The sequence below is a fragment of the Rhinopithecus roxellana genome, chromosome 12, assembly GCF_007565055.1.
Source record: "Rhinopithecus roxellana isolate Shanxi Qingling chromosome 12, ASM756505v1, whole genome shotgun sequence".
In the NCBI taxonomy this organism is placed as follows: domain Eukaryota; kingdom Metazoa; phylum Chordata; class Mammalia; order Primates; family Cercopithecidae; genus Rhinopithecus; species Rhinopithecus roxellana.
In genome coordinates, this window is record NC_044560.1 from 25,183,848 (window position 1) to 25,201,632 (window position 17,785).

At 48.2% G+C, this 17,785-nt stretch overlaps 1 protein-coding gene and 1 pseudogene across 6 annotated transcripts in view; one reads left to right on the plus strand and one right to left on the minus strand.

Annotated features, from left to right (window-relative positions):
• Positions 1-3,190: 3,190 nt before the first annotated feature.
• SZRD1 (SUZ RNA binding domain containing 1) overlaps positions 3,191-17,785 on the plus strand; it is a 31,996-nt gene continuing 17,401 nt past the window's right edge. For 3 of the 6 annotated variants that reach the window (XM_030942624.1, XM_010378522.2, XM_010378524.2), the window contains exon 1: positions 3,191-3,416. In XM_030942624.1, coding sequence (XP_030798484.1) covers positions 3,366-3,416 — 51 coding nt within the window. In that variant the 5' untranslated portion in view covers positions 3,191-3,365. The remainder of the gene's footprint in view (positions 3,417-17,785) is intronic. The other 3 variants (XM_030942625.1, XM_010378523.2, XM_010378526.2) reach the window with 2 other exon arrangements.
• LOC104674258 lies at positions 5,267-5,976 on the minus strand (annotated as a pseudogene).

A 17,785-nucleotide genomic window follows, 5' to 3' on the forward strand; every position in this document is an offset into this window, starting at 1 on the left:
TGCACTCCAGCCTGGGCGACAGTGAGACTCTGAAAAAAAAGAATACAAATTGCAAAATTTCACAACAGGAAGATTTTACTTCATAAAGATTAATGGCATACTAAAAATATAAGAAAAAACACATTCCAAGTCAGATAACTTGGTCATAGCAGCCAAATGCAACACTACTGAATGACATGTGTTTAAAACTGAGAGAAAAACAGGAACATGTCAGTAAGAATATAAACACATGGTGTTTGCTTATCTCCCCGCCTTTTTATTTTTTTATTTTTTGAGACGGAGTCTCACTCTGTTGCCCAGGCTGGAGTGCAATGGCACAATCTTGGCTCACTGCAATCGCCACCTCCTGGGTTCAAGCAACTCTCCTGCCTCAGCTTCCCAAGTAGCTGGGATTACAGGTGCCCGCCACCACATCCAGCTAATTTTTTTTTTTTTTTTTTTTTTTTTTTTTTTTTTTTGAGACGGAGTCTTGCTCTGCTGCCCAGGCTGGAGTGCAGTGGCCGGCTCTCAGCTCACTGCAAGCTCCGCCTCCCGGGTTCACGCCATTCTCCTGTCTCAGCCTCCCGAGTAGCTGGGACTACAGGCGCCCGCCTCGTCGCCCGGCTAGTTTTTTGTATTTTTTAGTAGAGACGGGGTTTCACCGTATTAGCCAGGATGGTCTCGATCTCCTGACCTCATGATCCGCCCGTCTCGGCCTCCCAAAGTGCTGGGATTACAGGCTTGAGCCACCGCGCCCAGCCTCCAGCTAATTTTTGTATCTTTTTTTTTTTTTTTTTTTTTTTTTTTTTTTGAGACGGAGTCTTGCTCTGTCACCCAGGTTGGAGTGCAGTGGCCGGATCTCAGCTCACTGCAAGCTCCGCCTCCCGGGTTTACGCCATTCTCCTGCCTCAGCCTCCCGAGTAGCTGGGACTACAGGCGCCCACCACCTCGCCCGGCTAGTTTTTTGTATTTTTTTAGTAGAGACGGGGTTTCACCATGTTAGCCAGGATGGTCTCGATCTCCTGACCTCGTGATCCGCCCGTCTCGGCCTCCCAAAGTGCTGGGATTACAGGCTTGAGCCACCGCGCCCGGCCCATAATTTTTGTATCTTTGGTAGAGATGGGGTTTCACCATGTTGACCAGGCTGGTCTTGAACTCCTGACCTCAAGTGACTCGCCCACCTCGGCCTCCCAAAGTGTTGGGATTATAGGTGTGAGCCACGGCGCCTGGCATCTCCTTGCCCTTATATTTTAAGAAAGAAAGGATGATTACAGAAGTTACAATTACAAATCTTCCTCGGGCAGACAAGACACTCCCATAATGATAATAGCTAACCCTTAGGACTCTTGTTCTAGGCATTTCAGCATAGTAACTGGTTAAATTCTTACAATCTACTTTCGAAGTAGCTATCTCTAATGCATACACTTGGGGAAACTGAGACATAGAATCCTTATGTAACTTGCGTGAGATCACACAGTAGAGATGGGCTTTTGCCTTGTTGCCCAGGCTGGTCTCAAACTGCAGGGCTCAAGTGATCCACCCGCCTCACCCTTCCAAAGTGCTAGGATTATAGGCGTGAGCCACTGCACCCGGTCACACGAATAACTTTTTTTTGAGATGGAGTTTCGCTCTTGTTATCCAGGCTGGAGTGCAATGGCGTGCTGTCGGCTCACCGCAACCTTCGCCTCCCAGGTTCAAGCGATTTTCCTGCCTCAGCCTCCCGAGTAGCTGGGATTACAGGCCTGTGCCACCATGCCTGGCTAATTTTTTTTTTTTTTTTTTCTTTTTTGAGATGGAGTCTCGCTCTGTCGCCCAGGCTGGAGTGCAGTGGCCCAATCTCAGCTCCGCCTCCCGGGTTTACGCCATTCTCCTGCCTCAGCCTCCCGAGTAGCTGGGACTACAGGCGCCCGCCACCTTGCCCAGCTAGTTTTTTGTATTTTTTAGTAGAGATAGGGTTTCGCCGTGTTAGCCAGGATGGTCTCGATCTCCCGACCTCGTGACTAATTTTGTATTTTAAGTAGAGACAGGGGTTTCTCCATGTTGGTCAGGCTGGTCTCGAACCCCTGACCTCAGGTGATCTACCCGCCTCTGCCTCCCAAAGTGGGATTATAGGCGTGAGCCACTACGCCCGGCCTCACATAAATAATTTTTTTTTTTTTTTTTGAGACATAATCTTGCTCTGTCCCCCAGGCTGGAGTGCAGTGGCCGATCTCAGCTCACTGCAAGCTCTGCCTCCCGGGTTCATGGCGTTCTCCTGACTCAGCCTCCTGAGTAGCTGGGACTACAGGCCCCCGCCACTGCACCCGGCTAATTTTTTGTATGTTTAGTAGAGACGGGGTTTCACCGTGGTCTCGATCTCCTGACCTTGTGATCCGCCCGCCTGGGCCTCCCAAAGTGCTGGGATTACAGGCGTGAGCCACCGCGCCCGGACTTTTTTTTTTTTTTTTTTTTTTTTGAGACAGAGCCTCACTCTGTTGGCCAGGCTGGAGTGCAGTGGCATAATCTCGGCTCACTGCAACCTCCGCCTCCCTGGCTCAAGCGATTCTCCTGCCTCAGCCTCCCGAGTAGCTGGGATAACAGGCGTGTGCCACCACTCCGTGTTTTTAGTAGAGACGGGTTTCATCATGTTGGCCAGGCTGGTCTTGAACTCCTGACCTCAGGTAATCTGCCTGCTTCGGCCTCCCAAAGTGCTGGTATTACAGGCGTGAGCCACCGTGCCTGGCCAATAATTTTTACAGGTAAAACTAACGTATTTATCTACCATTAAAGACCCAGGAGAACTTTAGTAGCTGGGAATCCCACTGGTTGTCTCAGCTGAGGTGCAATATTATCTTTTACCGTCTTTACCTTACGATAGCGGATATGGTGGTAATAAATGATTAGAATACTGCTTTATGAGCAGGAAATAATGTAATCATTTTCACCCTATCAGAAATAATAAAATGGTTTCTGCATCAGCAGATTTTTGTATGATTTGTTGGTGTTTAAAAATGTTTTCAGAATTATGAAGATACCATTATCTGTAGTTTAGGAAAACTACGACTCACTTTAAAAGAAAAAAAAAGTTTTAAGTGCCTGCCCTTAGAAAAGATGGTTCCAAAGAACACACTTCCGGTACTCGAGATGATGACTTCCCTTGAACTCCCATTCTGTAAGACGGATAACGCGTTGGCCCTTAAGAAAGATGGCATCTTTCCGCCTTCTCTGCCCCCTTCCAATATGGCTGACCCAATGTACTCCTGGGAGCTTGCCTGGCGCCTCTTCCGGGCTAGGCAGCGGGCGGGGTCCATTGAGTAAAGCCTTGCGTGCCTGCGCCCGCGACGGAGGCGCGCTTCAAAGCGCAGGCGCGGGGAGGGGGTTGGGGAGGAGGGAAAGCGGCGAGTAAGATGGAAGATGAGGAGGTCGCTGAGAGCTGGGAAGAGGCGGCAGACAGCGGGGTAAGGAGGGGCCGCCGCCCCAGGGCAGGGCCGGGCGAGACCTGGCGTGAGGGGAGCCTCCGGGGAGCGGGTCTGGATATAGTTCTCTCCAAGGAAGGACCCCACACGCCGGGCTGAGGGTGGAGGAGAGGCCCCCAGTTCCTGAGCGCCGTGAAGGCCTCTTAAAGGGGCCGCGATCCATTTCCCTCCTTTCCTTTGCCTGGTGCGCCTTCCTCCGCCCACTAACGCGCGCGTCACCCGGGGCGCCCCACCCGCCACCTGGGGCCTCCTTTCCTGACCCCCCGCGCCCGCTCGCTGGCCCCGGGCCTCTGTGACTCTTTCCGACGGGCCCTGTGGCCCGAGGCACCATTTTAAAGTTCATGTGGTCTGACGGGGAGGGACACACCATGTGGGTGGGTGGGGGGGCTTGCGCGGACCCGGGACGCACGTCCGGCTTCGCAGGAAAGCGGGAGGAGGCTGCCGAGGGCGGGGGGGGAAATTGAGTCCTCTTTGGGCTGCTCAACTCTGCTAAAATCCCCCACCATCCGTCACGGTGGCGAGTCTGGGTTTTTTTGTCTTTCCCTTTTACTTCAAGAAGAGTTTGTGGGCAGGCAGGCAGGTCTCACGGGGACACTGCCAAAGCAACCGAAAGCTCTGCGGGCAGCCCCCTCTGCCACTCAGCGATCCGAGGCCCCGGGAGGGTCTAGGAGTGCGCTTGTGGGAGTCCAGGGGGAGGGGTGTGATATGTAAAACAGGCGCATTCCTGGGAGAGGAGTGGGGAGATGGACCGTTTTGGGAGTTTTAGTTTGCCTCCTGAAACTGTAGGAAGATAGTTTGTCTCAAACAGGATCTGTGAATTCTCTTAGATTCGTGAATAATTTGGTCTTTTCAAAGTTTATCTATGGTGAAGATGGGGAGATGCCTTTTTCGTCTCCTCATGTTCGTGTCTGTTTAATGCTGGCTCCACTGACATCCACCTTAAAGGTTTACGTGTGTGAGGAGTCGAGTGTACCAGGGTAGAGTAGGCGCTGGGTTTTTTTTTTCCTAAGCGCTTTTTGAGGGTGCTTGTGAGCCCTGGAAGAGGCCGGGAAATTGACCCTGGCAGCAGTCAGTGGGTGTATCTAGCTCTACGGGAATGTTGAAACTTGGCTTTGAAGTTTTTCCGCTGGTTCAGCATTTCTTTCACGGTTGTTTATGTTTTTCCATTTAGCATAATTGAGAATTTGAAGGGTTAGCTCGTTCAGAGGATATTTAGTAGCGTTCTTAATGTGACAACCATCTTTCTTGAGTTTTGGCTTAAGTAAAGAAAGTTAAAGATTTTATAGGGAGTAACAGGTGTCAGTTGGCTCCTTGTTCGTTCAACAGCATTTTTGAGTGTCTGCTATATGCTAGACAGTGTTCTTACCAGTAACTTTGTGCCAGAAAATGCAACATTTTCGGTACAGGCCTTTATTGCCTACCTCTAATCTGAGTGAATCATCCAGACACCCCTCATGTCATCCCCTATAAAAAAGCTTGGCTTACAATTTTAATGTCCTGCAAATGATACGTTTCTTGGGCATCTTGGCCTTTCTTTGGTTTTCCCCACCTGTTTCAAAGGGTCATAAGTTCCTCATGTTAGAGAAGTTGGAGGCAAATGAACAAAAATGAATAGGATTCAGCAGAAATTGGGGCTTACTTTTCTTTTTCAGAATGGTTAAGTCAATTAGAAATTAGCTAGTGCAGTCCCCCATTTAATAGCTGAATAAGCCTAGAAATGTGAGATTTAGAGACTTAGGTCTTTCTGATGCTTGTCCCGTGTTCTTTCTTTTTTCTTTTGGTTCCCAAGTTTTATTTAATAACTTATACGAAATATTCCAGATAAATGAAATTTAATCCTCGTCTTCCTCCTCTTAGTCCTGGTTGATCTGGAAGTAACGTAATTTGTAACTATCTTTGCTGTTAGCAACTAGGAGCAACCAATCACGTAGATTATTCTTCTTCAATTTTTTTTTTTTTTTTTTTTTTTTTGAGACGGAGTCTCGCTCTGTCGCCCAGGCTGGAGTGCAGTGGCCGGATCTCAGCTCACTGCAAGCTCCGCCTCCCGGGTTCACGCTATTCTCCTGCCTCAGCCTCCGGAGTAGCTGGGACTACAGGCGCCCACCACCTCGCCCGGCTAGTTTTTTTTTTGTATTTTTTAGTAGAGACGGGGTTTCACCGTGTTAGCCAGGATGGTCTCGATCTCCTGACCTCGTGATCCGCCCGTCTCGGCCTCCCAAAGTGCTGGGATTACAGGCTTGAGCCACTGCGCCCGGCCCCCTTCAAATATTTTTTAGTGAGATATTTGAAATACCTTTTGGAGAAAGGCACCTCGGATGTCACGTTGATCTTGCTGCTTACTCCTTTCAATGGTCACCACCCCTCCACCAAGGTTCTCAGCTTTTCTGTTCACTTTGATCTTTTCTTGCAAAAACTGCTCAAAATTGGTAGCATCCATGATTCCATCTTCTATAGGGTGAGTGCGATCAAGAGTGAACTTGAGATTGAGAACTTGCTTCTTTTTTTTGCCCCCCTTCACCAGAGGCTTTTTCACAGGAACCATGGCAGCAGCGGAGGCAGAAAGCCAGTGTTCTTTCTCCTATCCCTTGCTTTAGTAATATCCTTTAAAAATGTACCACGGCCAGGTGCTGTGGCTCACACCTGTAATCCCAGCACCGTGGGAGGCTGAGGTGGGTAGATCACCCGAGGTCAGGAGTTCGAGACCAGCCTGGCCAACATGGTGAAACCCTGTCTCTACTGAAAATACAAAAATTAACCGGATGTGATGGCACATACCTGTAATCCCAGCTACTTGGGAGGCTGAGGCAGGAGAATTGCTTGAACCTGGGAGGCGGAGGTTCTAGTGAGCTAAGATCATGCCATTGCACTCCAGCCTAGGCAACAAGAGTGAAACTCCGTCTCAAAAAAAAAAGAAAGTACAGAGGTGGAACACAAACTTTGCTTTATTGGCATCATGAACACCTGTGCCAAAATGCAGGTTCTCTAATATATCTTATTTAATTGAATCCTTGAAACAACCTGTTGAGGCATTGTCCTCCTTTTATAGACAAGGAAATGGAAGTTTCGCACAAGATCACACAGATAGTAAGTGGGGGAAGCTGGGATTTGATCCCAAGCCTATCTTATTTCAAGGCTGGGATTTTTTTTCTCTAGCATTTTGCTGCTCCCTCTCTACCTGGGCACATGTGGAAATTTGGAAATTGGGTGTTCTTTCTTTTCCTTTCCTTTTTTTTTTTTTTTTTTTTGAGACAAGGTCTTTTTTTTTTTTTTTTAGACGGAGTCTGGCTCTGTCACCCAGGCTGGAGTGCAGTGGCCGGATCTCAGCTCACTGCAAGCTCCGCCTCCCGGGTTCACGCCATTCTCCTGCCTCAGCCTCCTGGGTAGCTGGGACTACAGGCGCCGCCACCTCGCCCGGCTAGTTTTTTGTATTTTTAGTAGAGACGGGGTTTCACCGTGTTAGCCAGGATGGTCTCGATCTCCTGACCTCGTGATCCGCCCGTCTTGGCCTCCCAAAGTGCTGGGATTACAGGCTTGAGCCACCGCGCCCGGCCTGAGACAAGGTCTTACACCATTGCCCAGGCTGGAGTACAGTGGCTCAATCTCATCTCACTGCAACCTCCACTTCCCAGGTTCAAGCAGTTCTCCTGCTTCAGCCTCCCGAGTAGCTGGGATCACAAGGCGCCCGCCACCACGCCCAGCTAATTTTTTTATTTTTAGTAGAGACGGGGTTTCACCATGTTGGCCAGGCTGGCCTCGAACTCCTGGCCTCAAGTGATCCTCCTGCCTTGGGCTCCCAAAGTGCTGGGATTACAGGCATGAGCCACTGCGCCTGGCCTTTTGTTGTTGTTGTTGTTGTTTGTTTGTTTGTTTGTTTTTTGAGATGGGGTTGCCCAGGCTGGGCTGGAACTCCTGGGCCTCCCAGTAGATCACAGGCATGTGCCACTGGGCCTGGCAGCTTTCATTTAATATATATATATATTTTTTTTATTTACTTTAGATACAGGGTCTCATTTAGTTACCCAGGCTGAAGTGCAGTGGCATAATCATAGCTTACTGCAACCTTGAATTCTTGGGCTCTAGCAGTCCTCCCGCCTCAGCCTCCCAGAGTTCTAGGATTACAGGCATGAGCCACCATCCTCAGCCACCTTTCATTTTTAATAGTTTGTCTGGGCTTATATTTGAACACTGTCTTGAATTTGATTCCCTTTTCAAATTTCACAAAGGTTGTTGTAAATATGCACTTTTGAAAGAGGGGAGCCAGGGAGATGATATGTCCACATCGTTGGGAAACCAACTGACTGCAGGCTATACATGTCTTTCGTACATAGGCAATTGTATATGTAAGAGGCTTGGCTTTAGGTGATCCCCTCTTCCTACTGATAATGAGCTTTGAATACCCTATTCCAAAACAACAAAAGCTGGGTGAAGACTAGTAACCTAAATGTGAATATTGAAACTCCACAAAAATCCAGAGGCAGTTCTAATCCTTGAAAATAAAGGATTTTGGAGATACCTGCCGTCCAACACCACAAGAAAATTTTTTTCTTTTTTCTTTTTTTTTGAGACGGGGTCTTGCTCTGTTGCCCAGGCTAGGGTGCAGTGGAGAACACTCACTGCAGTCTCAGGCAATTTCCTCCTCAAGCAATCTCCGCCTGCCTCAGCCTCCCAAGGTGCTGGGATTACAGGTGTGAGCCACCATGCCCAGCCAAAAATTTTTTGACATGTAGAATTTCTCCCCTCCCCTCCCTCTTCCCCTCCCCTCCACTGCCCTCTCTCTGCTCCCCTCCCTCCCTTCCTTTCTTTTCTTTTTTTTTTTTTTGAGACAGAGTCTTCCTCTGTCGCCCAGGTTGGAGTGCAGTGGCGCGATCTCAGCTCACTGCAAGCTCTGCCTCCCGGGTTCATACCGTTCTCCTGGCTCAGCCTCCGGAGTAGCTGGTACTGCAGGCGCCCGCCACTAGGCCCAGCTAATTTTTTGTATTTTTAGTAGAGACGGGGTTTCACCGTGTTAGCCAGGATGGTCTCGATCTCCTGACCTCGTGATCTGCGCGCCTCGGCCTCCCAAAGTGCTGGGATTACAGGCGTGAGCCATTGCGCCCAGCCCTTTTCTTAATACAGAGGAGGGTCTTGCTCTGTTGCCAAGGCTGGAGCACGGTGGTGGAAATACAGCACACGCCTGTGGACCCAGCTACTCAGGACACTGCAGCTTCAGCCTCCTGAGTAGCTGGGTCCACAGGCGTGTACCACTATGTGCCTGGCTAATTTAAAACAATTTTTTTTGTAGACACAGGGTCTTGCCATGCTGCCCAGCCTGGAAGAATTTTTTTGTATGTGAGTCATCTGAGGTCATTGTTTCCTGTATAACTTCCGAATTCTTAGTATCAAATCCTATTGTGCCATTTAGAGAAAGATTGACTGAGAAGTCCCTCACATATTCTGTAAATAGGCTTTTTGCTTTTAGTTAGTATGGCAAACACTTTTTTCTTTTTCTTTTTCTTTTTTTTTTTTTTGAGACAGGGTTTCGTCCTACATCCCCCATTGTTTAAGACAATCAATAAAATATGCTAGGCGTGGTGGATCACGCCTGTAATCCCAGCACTTTGGGAGGCCGAGGTGGACAGATCACCTGAGGTCAGGAGTTCAAGACCAGCCTGGCCAACATGGCGAAACGCCGTCTCTACTAAAAATACAAAAATTAGCTGGGCATGGTGGTGGGTACCTGTAATTCCAGCTACTCCGGAGGCTGAGGCAGCAGAATCTCTTGAACCTGGGAGGTGGAGGTTGCAGTGAGCAGAGATCATCAAGCCTGGGTGACAGAGTGAGACTCTGTCTTTAAAAAAACACACACACACGCACACACACACAACAAGAGGCCTAGTTCATAGTGTTGCTAATGAGCTAACCCAGCTAGGGGAAGGCAGCAGATGATACATACATGTAATTGGACCAGTGGTTATTATAAAGCATTGACAGCCTCTCTGATTTCCCTATATCTTGCAAGTTTCCTTTTATTCTTTTTCTCAAGGTCAAGGCATGCAGCTTGAAACTGCATCTTGAGTAAGTTAAAGGATGACTGGTTTTCTGGACAAAGAATTGAAATGTATGTTTACTTTCTACCCCCATGAGCTAGTTATCCAAACACTGCCCCATCAGTGATGCTGGATGGTGTATGAGTCCATAGGAAGGTGTCATTAAACATTAAATAACTATTGCATACCAGGCATGGAGACCCAGTTTAGTGGGGGAGTCAGGTCCGGCAACACCTTCAGGGAGAGGCATAAGTGGGGTACCATGGCTGGATCAGAGAAGGTCTTGTAGAGAAGAGGATGCCTAAGTTAAGAGTTGAAAGATCAGTTGAATTAAGCAGTGGTAAGTCTGGGAGTGGCAGGTAGAGTGTAGGGCCAAAGCAGGCATGGATGAGGAGGCCGAGAGAGACAAATATGCAGCATTGGGAGGGCTACAAGTATTTCCTTCTGGCTGAAGGGGAGAGGGTTGGCAGGGTTGAGTGGAAAGAGATGAGACCACAGAGGTATGTAGGGGCCAGATTGGGAAAGGCTTCTTGGTACTTGGTTCTGGAAGCTTGAACTTTGTCCTGAAAGTGCAAGGAGCTTTGAACTTTTTTTTTTTTTTAGCAGAAGCGTGATATAGCTAGAGTTATTTATTTATTTTTAAAATTTTTTGTTGGGCACAGTGGCTCACGCCTGTAATCCCAGCACTTTGGGAGGCTGAGGCGGGTGGATCACCTGAGGTCGGGAGTTTGAGACCAGCTTGACCAACATGGAGAAACCCTGTCTCTACTAAAAATACAAAATTAGCCAGGTGTGGTGGTGCATGCCTGTAATCCCAGCTACTTGGGAGGTCAAGGCAGGAGAATCGCTTGAACCTGGGAGGTGCAGGTTGCGGTGAGCCAAGATCGAGCCATTGCACTCCAGCCGGGGCAACAAGAGCGAAACTCCGTCTCAAAAAAAAAAATTTTGGCCGGGCGCGGTGGCTCAAGCCTGTAATCCCAGCACTTTGGGAGGCCGAGACGGGCGGATCACGAGGTCAGGAGATCAAGACCATCCTGGCTAACATGGTGAAACCCCGTCTCTACTAAAAATACAAACAACTAGCCGGGCGACCTGGCGGGCGCCTGTAGTCCCAGCTACTCGGGAGGCTGAGGCAGGAGAATGGCGTGAACCCGGGAGGCGGAGCTTGCAGTGAGCTGAGGTCCGGCCACTGCACTCCAGCCTGGGCTACAGAGCGAGACTCCGTCTCAAAAAAAAAAAAAAAAAAAAAAAAAAAAAAAAAAAAAAAAAAAAAAATTTTTTTTTTTTTTGAGACAGGGTCTCACTCTGTCACCCAGGCTGAGCGCAGTGGTGTGATGATGGCTCACTGCAGTCTCGACCTCCCAGGCTCAAGTGATCCTCCCACTTCAACCTCAACCTCCTGAGTAGCTGGGACTACAGGTGTGCGCCACTACACCTGATTATTTTTGATTTTTTGTAGAGACAGGGTCTCACCGTGTTGCCCGTGTTGGTCTCGAATGTCTGGACATACGCGATCCTCCTGTTTCAGCCTCCCAGAGTGCTGGGATTGCAGGTGTGAGCCACCACACCCGGCCCGTAGTTAGATTAAATTCAGGAGATCAGAACTTTGATTTTCTTCTCTTTCTTTGGAGAAGAGGCCATTCTCCCCAAAATGTGACTGCCACTTCACTCTGGGGTCCCCAGTGCTTCCTGTAGCTGCTGCTGTTTTGGAACATGTACAACAAAACAACAAAAAAGGCCATGGGTAGTGGGAAAAAACAGATCAGTTTGTTTGAGACTATCTGTGCTGATTTCTTTATGTCTGTCCCTTTAGTGAAAAGAAGGCATTTAAGATTTGTGGTATCACAGAAAGCACAGTTCCAGATATACCATGCCTAAAGGGGCCACCTCTCAGCTGGTGCTAGTCTTTTTGGAAAGGTTGAGCCTTACGGACTGTGATGTCCTCAGAAGGGGCTTTCTGTGAAGCAGTTGGGCAATTTAGGCATGATTCTGCTGAGCAGTCTGTCCCTGGAACTCTGGAAAAAGGTTGGTTTCACTGTGGCTTCAAAGAAAGGAGGATAATGAGCTTTTCACTAGTAAATTCTCAGCCCTTTTTTCATTGTCTGCATGGGAGGTCCTGTTCCCAGCATGTTCTGGGTATCAAGAGAGCTGCTATGGTTGCTGTGGGCTACAAATTCCAGCAATCACAGGCCTTCTTGTTTTTCCTTCTGTGACAGGAGAGGATTTAGCGCATCTTTCTAAAACTGTTGGTACAGTCCTGCAGAGAAAAGTCATGGTTGTCTAGGTCTGATGACTTAAAACATTCCAGGGGCCAGCCCTTTGCAGTTTCCACCTCTCCACTGCTGTGGGCCCCCAACCGCTAGCATCAGTTTCTGGCTGTATCAGGTAGCTAGCCTCTACAAGGTGTGTTCTGTCAGGAAGACTACTGACCTGTTGGTTTCCTAGGAGAAGGTTGAGTTTAGCTACTTAAATCTGTGGCCAAAGTATTAAAAAAAAAAAAAATTAATGTGGTAACCATAGAGATTTCTCTTCTTGAGTGTTTTTGTTTTGTTTTGTTTTGAGACGGAGTCTAGCTCTGTCGCTGAGGCTGGAGTGCAGTGGCACGATCTCGGCTCGCTGCGACCTCTGCCTCCAGGTTCAAACGATTCTCCTGCCTCAGCCTCCCAAGTAGCTGGGATTACAGGTGTCCGCCACTTTTAGTAGAGATGGGGTTTCACTGTGTTGGCCAGGCCGGTCTCAAATTTGTGACCTTGTGATCCTCCCGCCTCGGCCTCCCAAAATGCTGGCATTACAGGCGTGAGCCACCGTGCCCGGCCTTTGAGTGTTTTTCTTAAAACTTTGCTCCTACCAAGCATCCTTCTCTTTTTAACATCTAGCTCTGTGCAGGATATTAAGGTTAAAACCATGCCCCACAGAAATTAGCAACAAACCCCAATAGTTTGTATGGAGATAGATAATTTTTTTTTCTTTATTTGGGGAAGGAGTTTCTCTGTTGCCCAGGCTAGAGTGCAGTGGCGCAATTTCTGCTCACTGAACCTCTGCCTTACGGGTTCAAGCAATTCTCATGCCTCACCCTCCCAAGTAGTTGGGACTGCAGGCGCGTGTCACCATGCCCGACTAATGTTTTGTATTTCAGTAGAGATGGGTTTCACCATGTTGCCCAGGCTGGTCCGGAACTCCTGAGCTCAGGCAATCTGCCCACATCAGCTTCCCAAACTGTTAGGATTACAGGCATGAGCCATCGCGCCCATTCCGAGACAGAGAATCTTGTCCCTGACGGTGAGATACTTCAAAATACCCCTCACAGTAGTAAGCCAGCCCCTCCCCCAACAAACTCGTTCCCTTGTAAAAGGAACACAGGAAATAACAGTCATATCTTTCTAAAAGAAATAATAAATATGTACAGCTAAAATTGCATTCTTCAGGGGCCATGGTGATTAGATGAGATTGTATAGAAGGAAAGTATGACTTGGGTCTGGAAAGGTCAGGACTGTCACCACTCTTCATTGACCTTGAGAACAATTCCCAGCCCAGCCCTTCCCAGCTTATAAAAACATTTGTGACCTTCCATATGTCAGTAGTGTTTCTGCTATCTAGTTGTTCATCTCACTGGCAAGCAAGAGCTGAGCCTGTGGGAAGCTCCCAAGTCCCTCAGGCCCTTTTTGAAAGAGCTTCTAAGATATAGGTTGTATGGCTGCGTACAGCCCAGGGGGAGTGCATTTTTACAGTCATTATCAGTGACCTTGTGAAGTGTAGGCGCTATTATTCCTGGTCCTGGGGAGGAAATGTGGGTCGGTCCAGCCCCCGCTGTTAGGCCTTGCTGGGCTGAGCCCACACTCTCCAGGGACCTTTTTTGGAGCAGTTTGTTTACATTTGCTTCTCACCAGATAATTAACTAGTTAAGTGCTTTAGGATGCTTAGTTGCTAGTTCCTTTGAAGCATTTCGTTTGTTTTCACCTGGGATTGACCTCCTGCCTCCGTAGCCTGGATGAGCTCATAAACTGTGCATCTCTGAGAAGTTTGAACTCAGTCCTCAAGAGCCAAGTGATAATCCTGCTGACAGTCATGATACTAAGAACGGTGACTACAAGTGAGATGCTGGTCGAAATCTTGATCATAAATGAGAAATAACTTTTTAACATTGGCCAAGTAGAAAAAGATAATATAAATAATTTTGGGCTGGGTCCATTGGGTCACGCCTGTAATCCCAGCACTTTGGGAGGCCGAAGGCTGGAGTGCAGTGGCACAGTCTTGGCTCACTGCAACCTCCGCCTCCCAGGTTCAAACGATTCTCCTGCCTCAGCCTCCCAAGTAGCTGGGGTTACAGGCATCTGCCATCATGCCTGGCTACTTTTTGTATTTTCAGTAGAGACAGGGTTTCACCATGTTGGCCAGGCTGGTCTGAAACTCCTGACCTCAAGCAAGACTCTGTCTCTAAACAAACAAACAAAAAAAAGTTGCTGAGGATTTTTAGATGGAGGGGTCGGTGGTCTTTCCTTGTTACCCAGACTGATCTGGAACTCATGGCTTCAAGCGATCCTCCCACCTCAGCCTACTCCTGAGTAGCTGGAAGTACAGATGCATGAACCACTGCACCCAGCCGGCAGGATTTTAAAATATTGAACTTGAATGCCTTTACTGGGTGTTGATTGCACTCTGCTGTCCTGTTCTCTGCTCTCTCCTGCAATCCTCATTTACCTATTGTTACCTCTTGTGTTCCATCCTGCCTGCTTTAGCCATTTGGGCTTGGAGGCATTGTGTTTGCTGCCCCTGCTGAGTGCTGGCGATTCTAACTGGGATTTGAGGAGGGCACCCTTGGGTGTTAAAGTGAAATCTGGTGGATTAGGGTAATAGTGTCTTTGTTTCATCCTCCAAAGTCAGTAATGCCTGATATTTCCTTTGGGAGAGGAGTCTTGCGGTCATGATAAAAGGTAGCAAGAGTGGCTCATACCTGTAATCCCAGCACTTTGGGAAGCCGAGGCAGGTGGATTGCCTGAGGTCAGGAGTTCGAGACCAGTCTGGCCAACATGGTGAAACCCTGTCACTACTAAAAATACAAAGAAATTAGCTGGACGTGGTGGTCTGCGCCTGTAATCTCAGCTGCTCAGGAGGCTGAGGCAGGGGAATTGCTTGAACTGGGGAGGCAGAGGTTGCAGTTAGCCAAGATCACCACAGAGTGATACTCTGTTTCAAAAAAAAAAAAAAAAAAAAGTAAGAAAGGTTAGGTCCCTCTGCCAGTTAATGGCCTACTTTTCTCCCTCAATGGCAATAGGTGAGAAAATTGGGATTTAAATGCCTGCTCTGATTTTTGGGCAAATCACTACCTACCCTTCTGTCCACATCATTCTCCTGAAACTGAATAGAATTTGCCTTGCCTGGTAGTGAGAGTTAAAACACTTAGTAAAGCGTCATTCACAGGTGGATGTTGGAGCCGAGAATGCCATTGCTCTGAGTGTGAAGGCATTGTTCCCAGCTCTCCAGCCACTCACAGTGTAGCCTCTGTCTGGTTTGGGTTCAGGGTTCCTAAGATTGGCTGAAGGGTTACTTTCTTGCTGCTCCTGAGGACTAACATACTCTTTCTTCTGAGAGTTGTATTGCTTAGTGTTGTACGAAAACCAACAGGGAGAAGCATTTACAGAAACACAGAGAAAGCAGGAGCCCCATTAGATTGGACCCCATTTTATTTCCAGGGCAAGACTCTTCACCATTACATCTGCCTATCCTGTTACTTTCAGGTATGGGCTGAATGTATCCCCCCAGCATGGAGACAGTTTGAAGAGGCACTCAAAACAATACATTGTCTCAAGATAGCATCTGCAAAGTTTTTGAGGCTTTCTAGCCTGGGATACATCTAAACTGCTAGGCCTGGTTGCTGCTGAAGAATTATTTCCCTTTGGCAACTCCTTTTTTTTTTTTTTGAGATGGAGTCTTGAGTCTTGCTCTGTCGCCCAGGCTGGAGTGCAGTGGTGTGATCAGCTCACTGCAACCTCCACCTGCCAGGTTTGAGCTAATTCTCCTGCCTCAGCGTTCCGAGTAGCTGGAATTACAGGCTCCAGCCACTGTGACACTTGGCTAATTTTTGTATTTTTATAAGAGACGGAGTTTCACCATGTTGGCCAGTCTGGTGTTAAACTCTTGACCTCAGGTGATCCACCCACATCAGCCTCCCAAAGTGTTGGGATTACAGGTATGAGCCACCGTGCTTTTGGCAACTTCTTTATAGCTTTAAGCTCGGAGCCTTGTTTTTGTCTGTTACTGCTATAGGCCTTAGGAAACCTGGGCTTGCGCTGACCTGGCCTGAGGTGTAGCAGCAGGCGGAATGGTCAGCCCTTATCCTTTTTTATTTTTTGAGACAGAGTCTTGCCGGCTGGAGTGCAGTGGCGCAATCTCGGCTCATAACAACCGCCACCCTCCGGGTTCAAGCAATTCTCCTGCCTCAGCTTCCCGAGTAGCTGGGATTACAGGCACGTGCTACTACGCCCAGCTAATTTTTGTATTTTTGGTAGAGAGGAGGTTTTGCCATTTTGACCAGGCTGGTCTCGAACTCCTGACCTCAGGGGATCCACCTGCCTCGGCCTCCCAAAGTGTTGGGATTGCAGACGTGAGCCACTGGACTGCTTTCTTAGTTCCTGATACCACCTGTCTGCCACTCTCCTGAACTTTTTCGCTTCCCTTTCTTGAGATTTAGGGTTCAGTTCTATCACTTACTAGTTGTGCATAGTTGTGCAGTCATAGGCAAATCACTTAATTTCTGGGTATGCAGCAAGGCTGGTGGACCACCCACGGGTTGTAGCGAAGATTAGAGGTGGTAAAGGGAGGACATAATGCCTGTTTTTTGGCCAAGAAATGCCTAAGGCAGCCTTAGCTCTGATTTTGAATATGGATAGTGTCAACTGGATCCAGATATATCCAGTTCAAATTCTGGCTCCACTTCATACTAGCTGTGGAACCATGGTCAAATTATATAACCTGTCTGAATTGATTCCTCTTTGTAAAATCGAGATATATCTATAAAATCCTGTTTCTTTAAGTTTTTTTTTTTTTTTTTTTTTTGAGACGGAGTCTCGCTCTGTTGCCCAGGCTGGAGTGCAGTGGCGCAGTCTTGGCTCACTGCAACCTCTGCCTCTCGGGTTCAAGCAGTTCTCCTGCCTTAGCCTCCCGGCACCAGTCACCACACCCCGCTAATTTTTTGTATTTTTAGTAGAGACCGGGTTTCACTCTGTTGGCCAGGCTGGTGATTGTTCTTTAATCTGTGTGTTGGGTACTATTTTAGACACTGGACAAATGCAGTGAATGAAGTTTCTGCTCTCATAAGGCTGACTTTCTACTGGGGAAAGATGGACAATAAACAATGTGTTTTATGTACCACTCAATAAAGAAAAGTAAAACAGATTAAGGGTCTTAGAAAGTGACTGTGGTGGAATTGCCATCTTACAAAAAATGGTCAGAGGCAGGCAAGGTGGTGCGTGGCTGTATTCCCATCTACTGGGGAGACTGAGGCAGGAGGATCGCTTGAGGACAGGAGTTTGAGACCAGCCTGAGCAACATAGAGAGATGCTCATCTCTTTTGTTCATTTATTTTTGAGATGGAATCTCACTCTGTCACCCAGGCTGGAGTGCAGTGGCATGATCTCAGCTCACTGCAACCTCCTCCCAGTTTCAAGTGATCCTCCTGCCTCGACGTCCCAAGCAGCTGGGATTACAAGCATGTGCCACCTGGCTTTTTTTTTTTTGAGATGGAGTTTCGCTCTTGCTGTCCAGGCTGCTGGAGTGCAGTGGCATAATCGTGGCTTACCGTAACCTCCGCCTCCCAGGTTCAAGTGATTCTCCTGCCTCAGCTTCCCAAGTAGCTGGAATTACAGGCACATGCCACCACGCCTGGCTAATTTTGTATTTTCAGTAGAGAGGGGGTTTCTCCATGTTGGTCAGTCTGGTCTCGAACTCCCAAACTCAGGTGATCTGCCCGCCTCGGGCTCCCAAAGTGCTGGAATTACAGATGTGAGCCACCGCGCTTGGCCACCTGGCTAATTTTTGTATTTGTAGACACGGGGTTTTACCATATTGACCAGGCTGGTCTCAAACTCCTGAGCTCAAGCAATCCGCCTGCCTTGGCCTTCCAAAGTGCTGGGATTACAGATGTGAGCCACGGCACCCAGCACCTCATCTTTTTTTTTTTTTTTCTTTTGAAGAAATAGCTGGGCATGGTGTCACGTGCCTGTAATCCCAGCTGCTCGGGAGGCTGAGGCAGATGGCTTGAGTCCAGGAAATCAAGGCTACAGTGAGCTATGATTGCATCACTGCACTCCAGCCTGGGCAGCAGAGCCA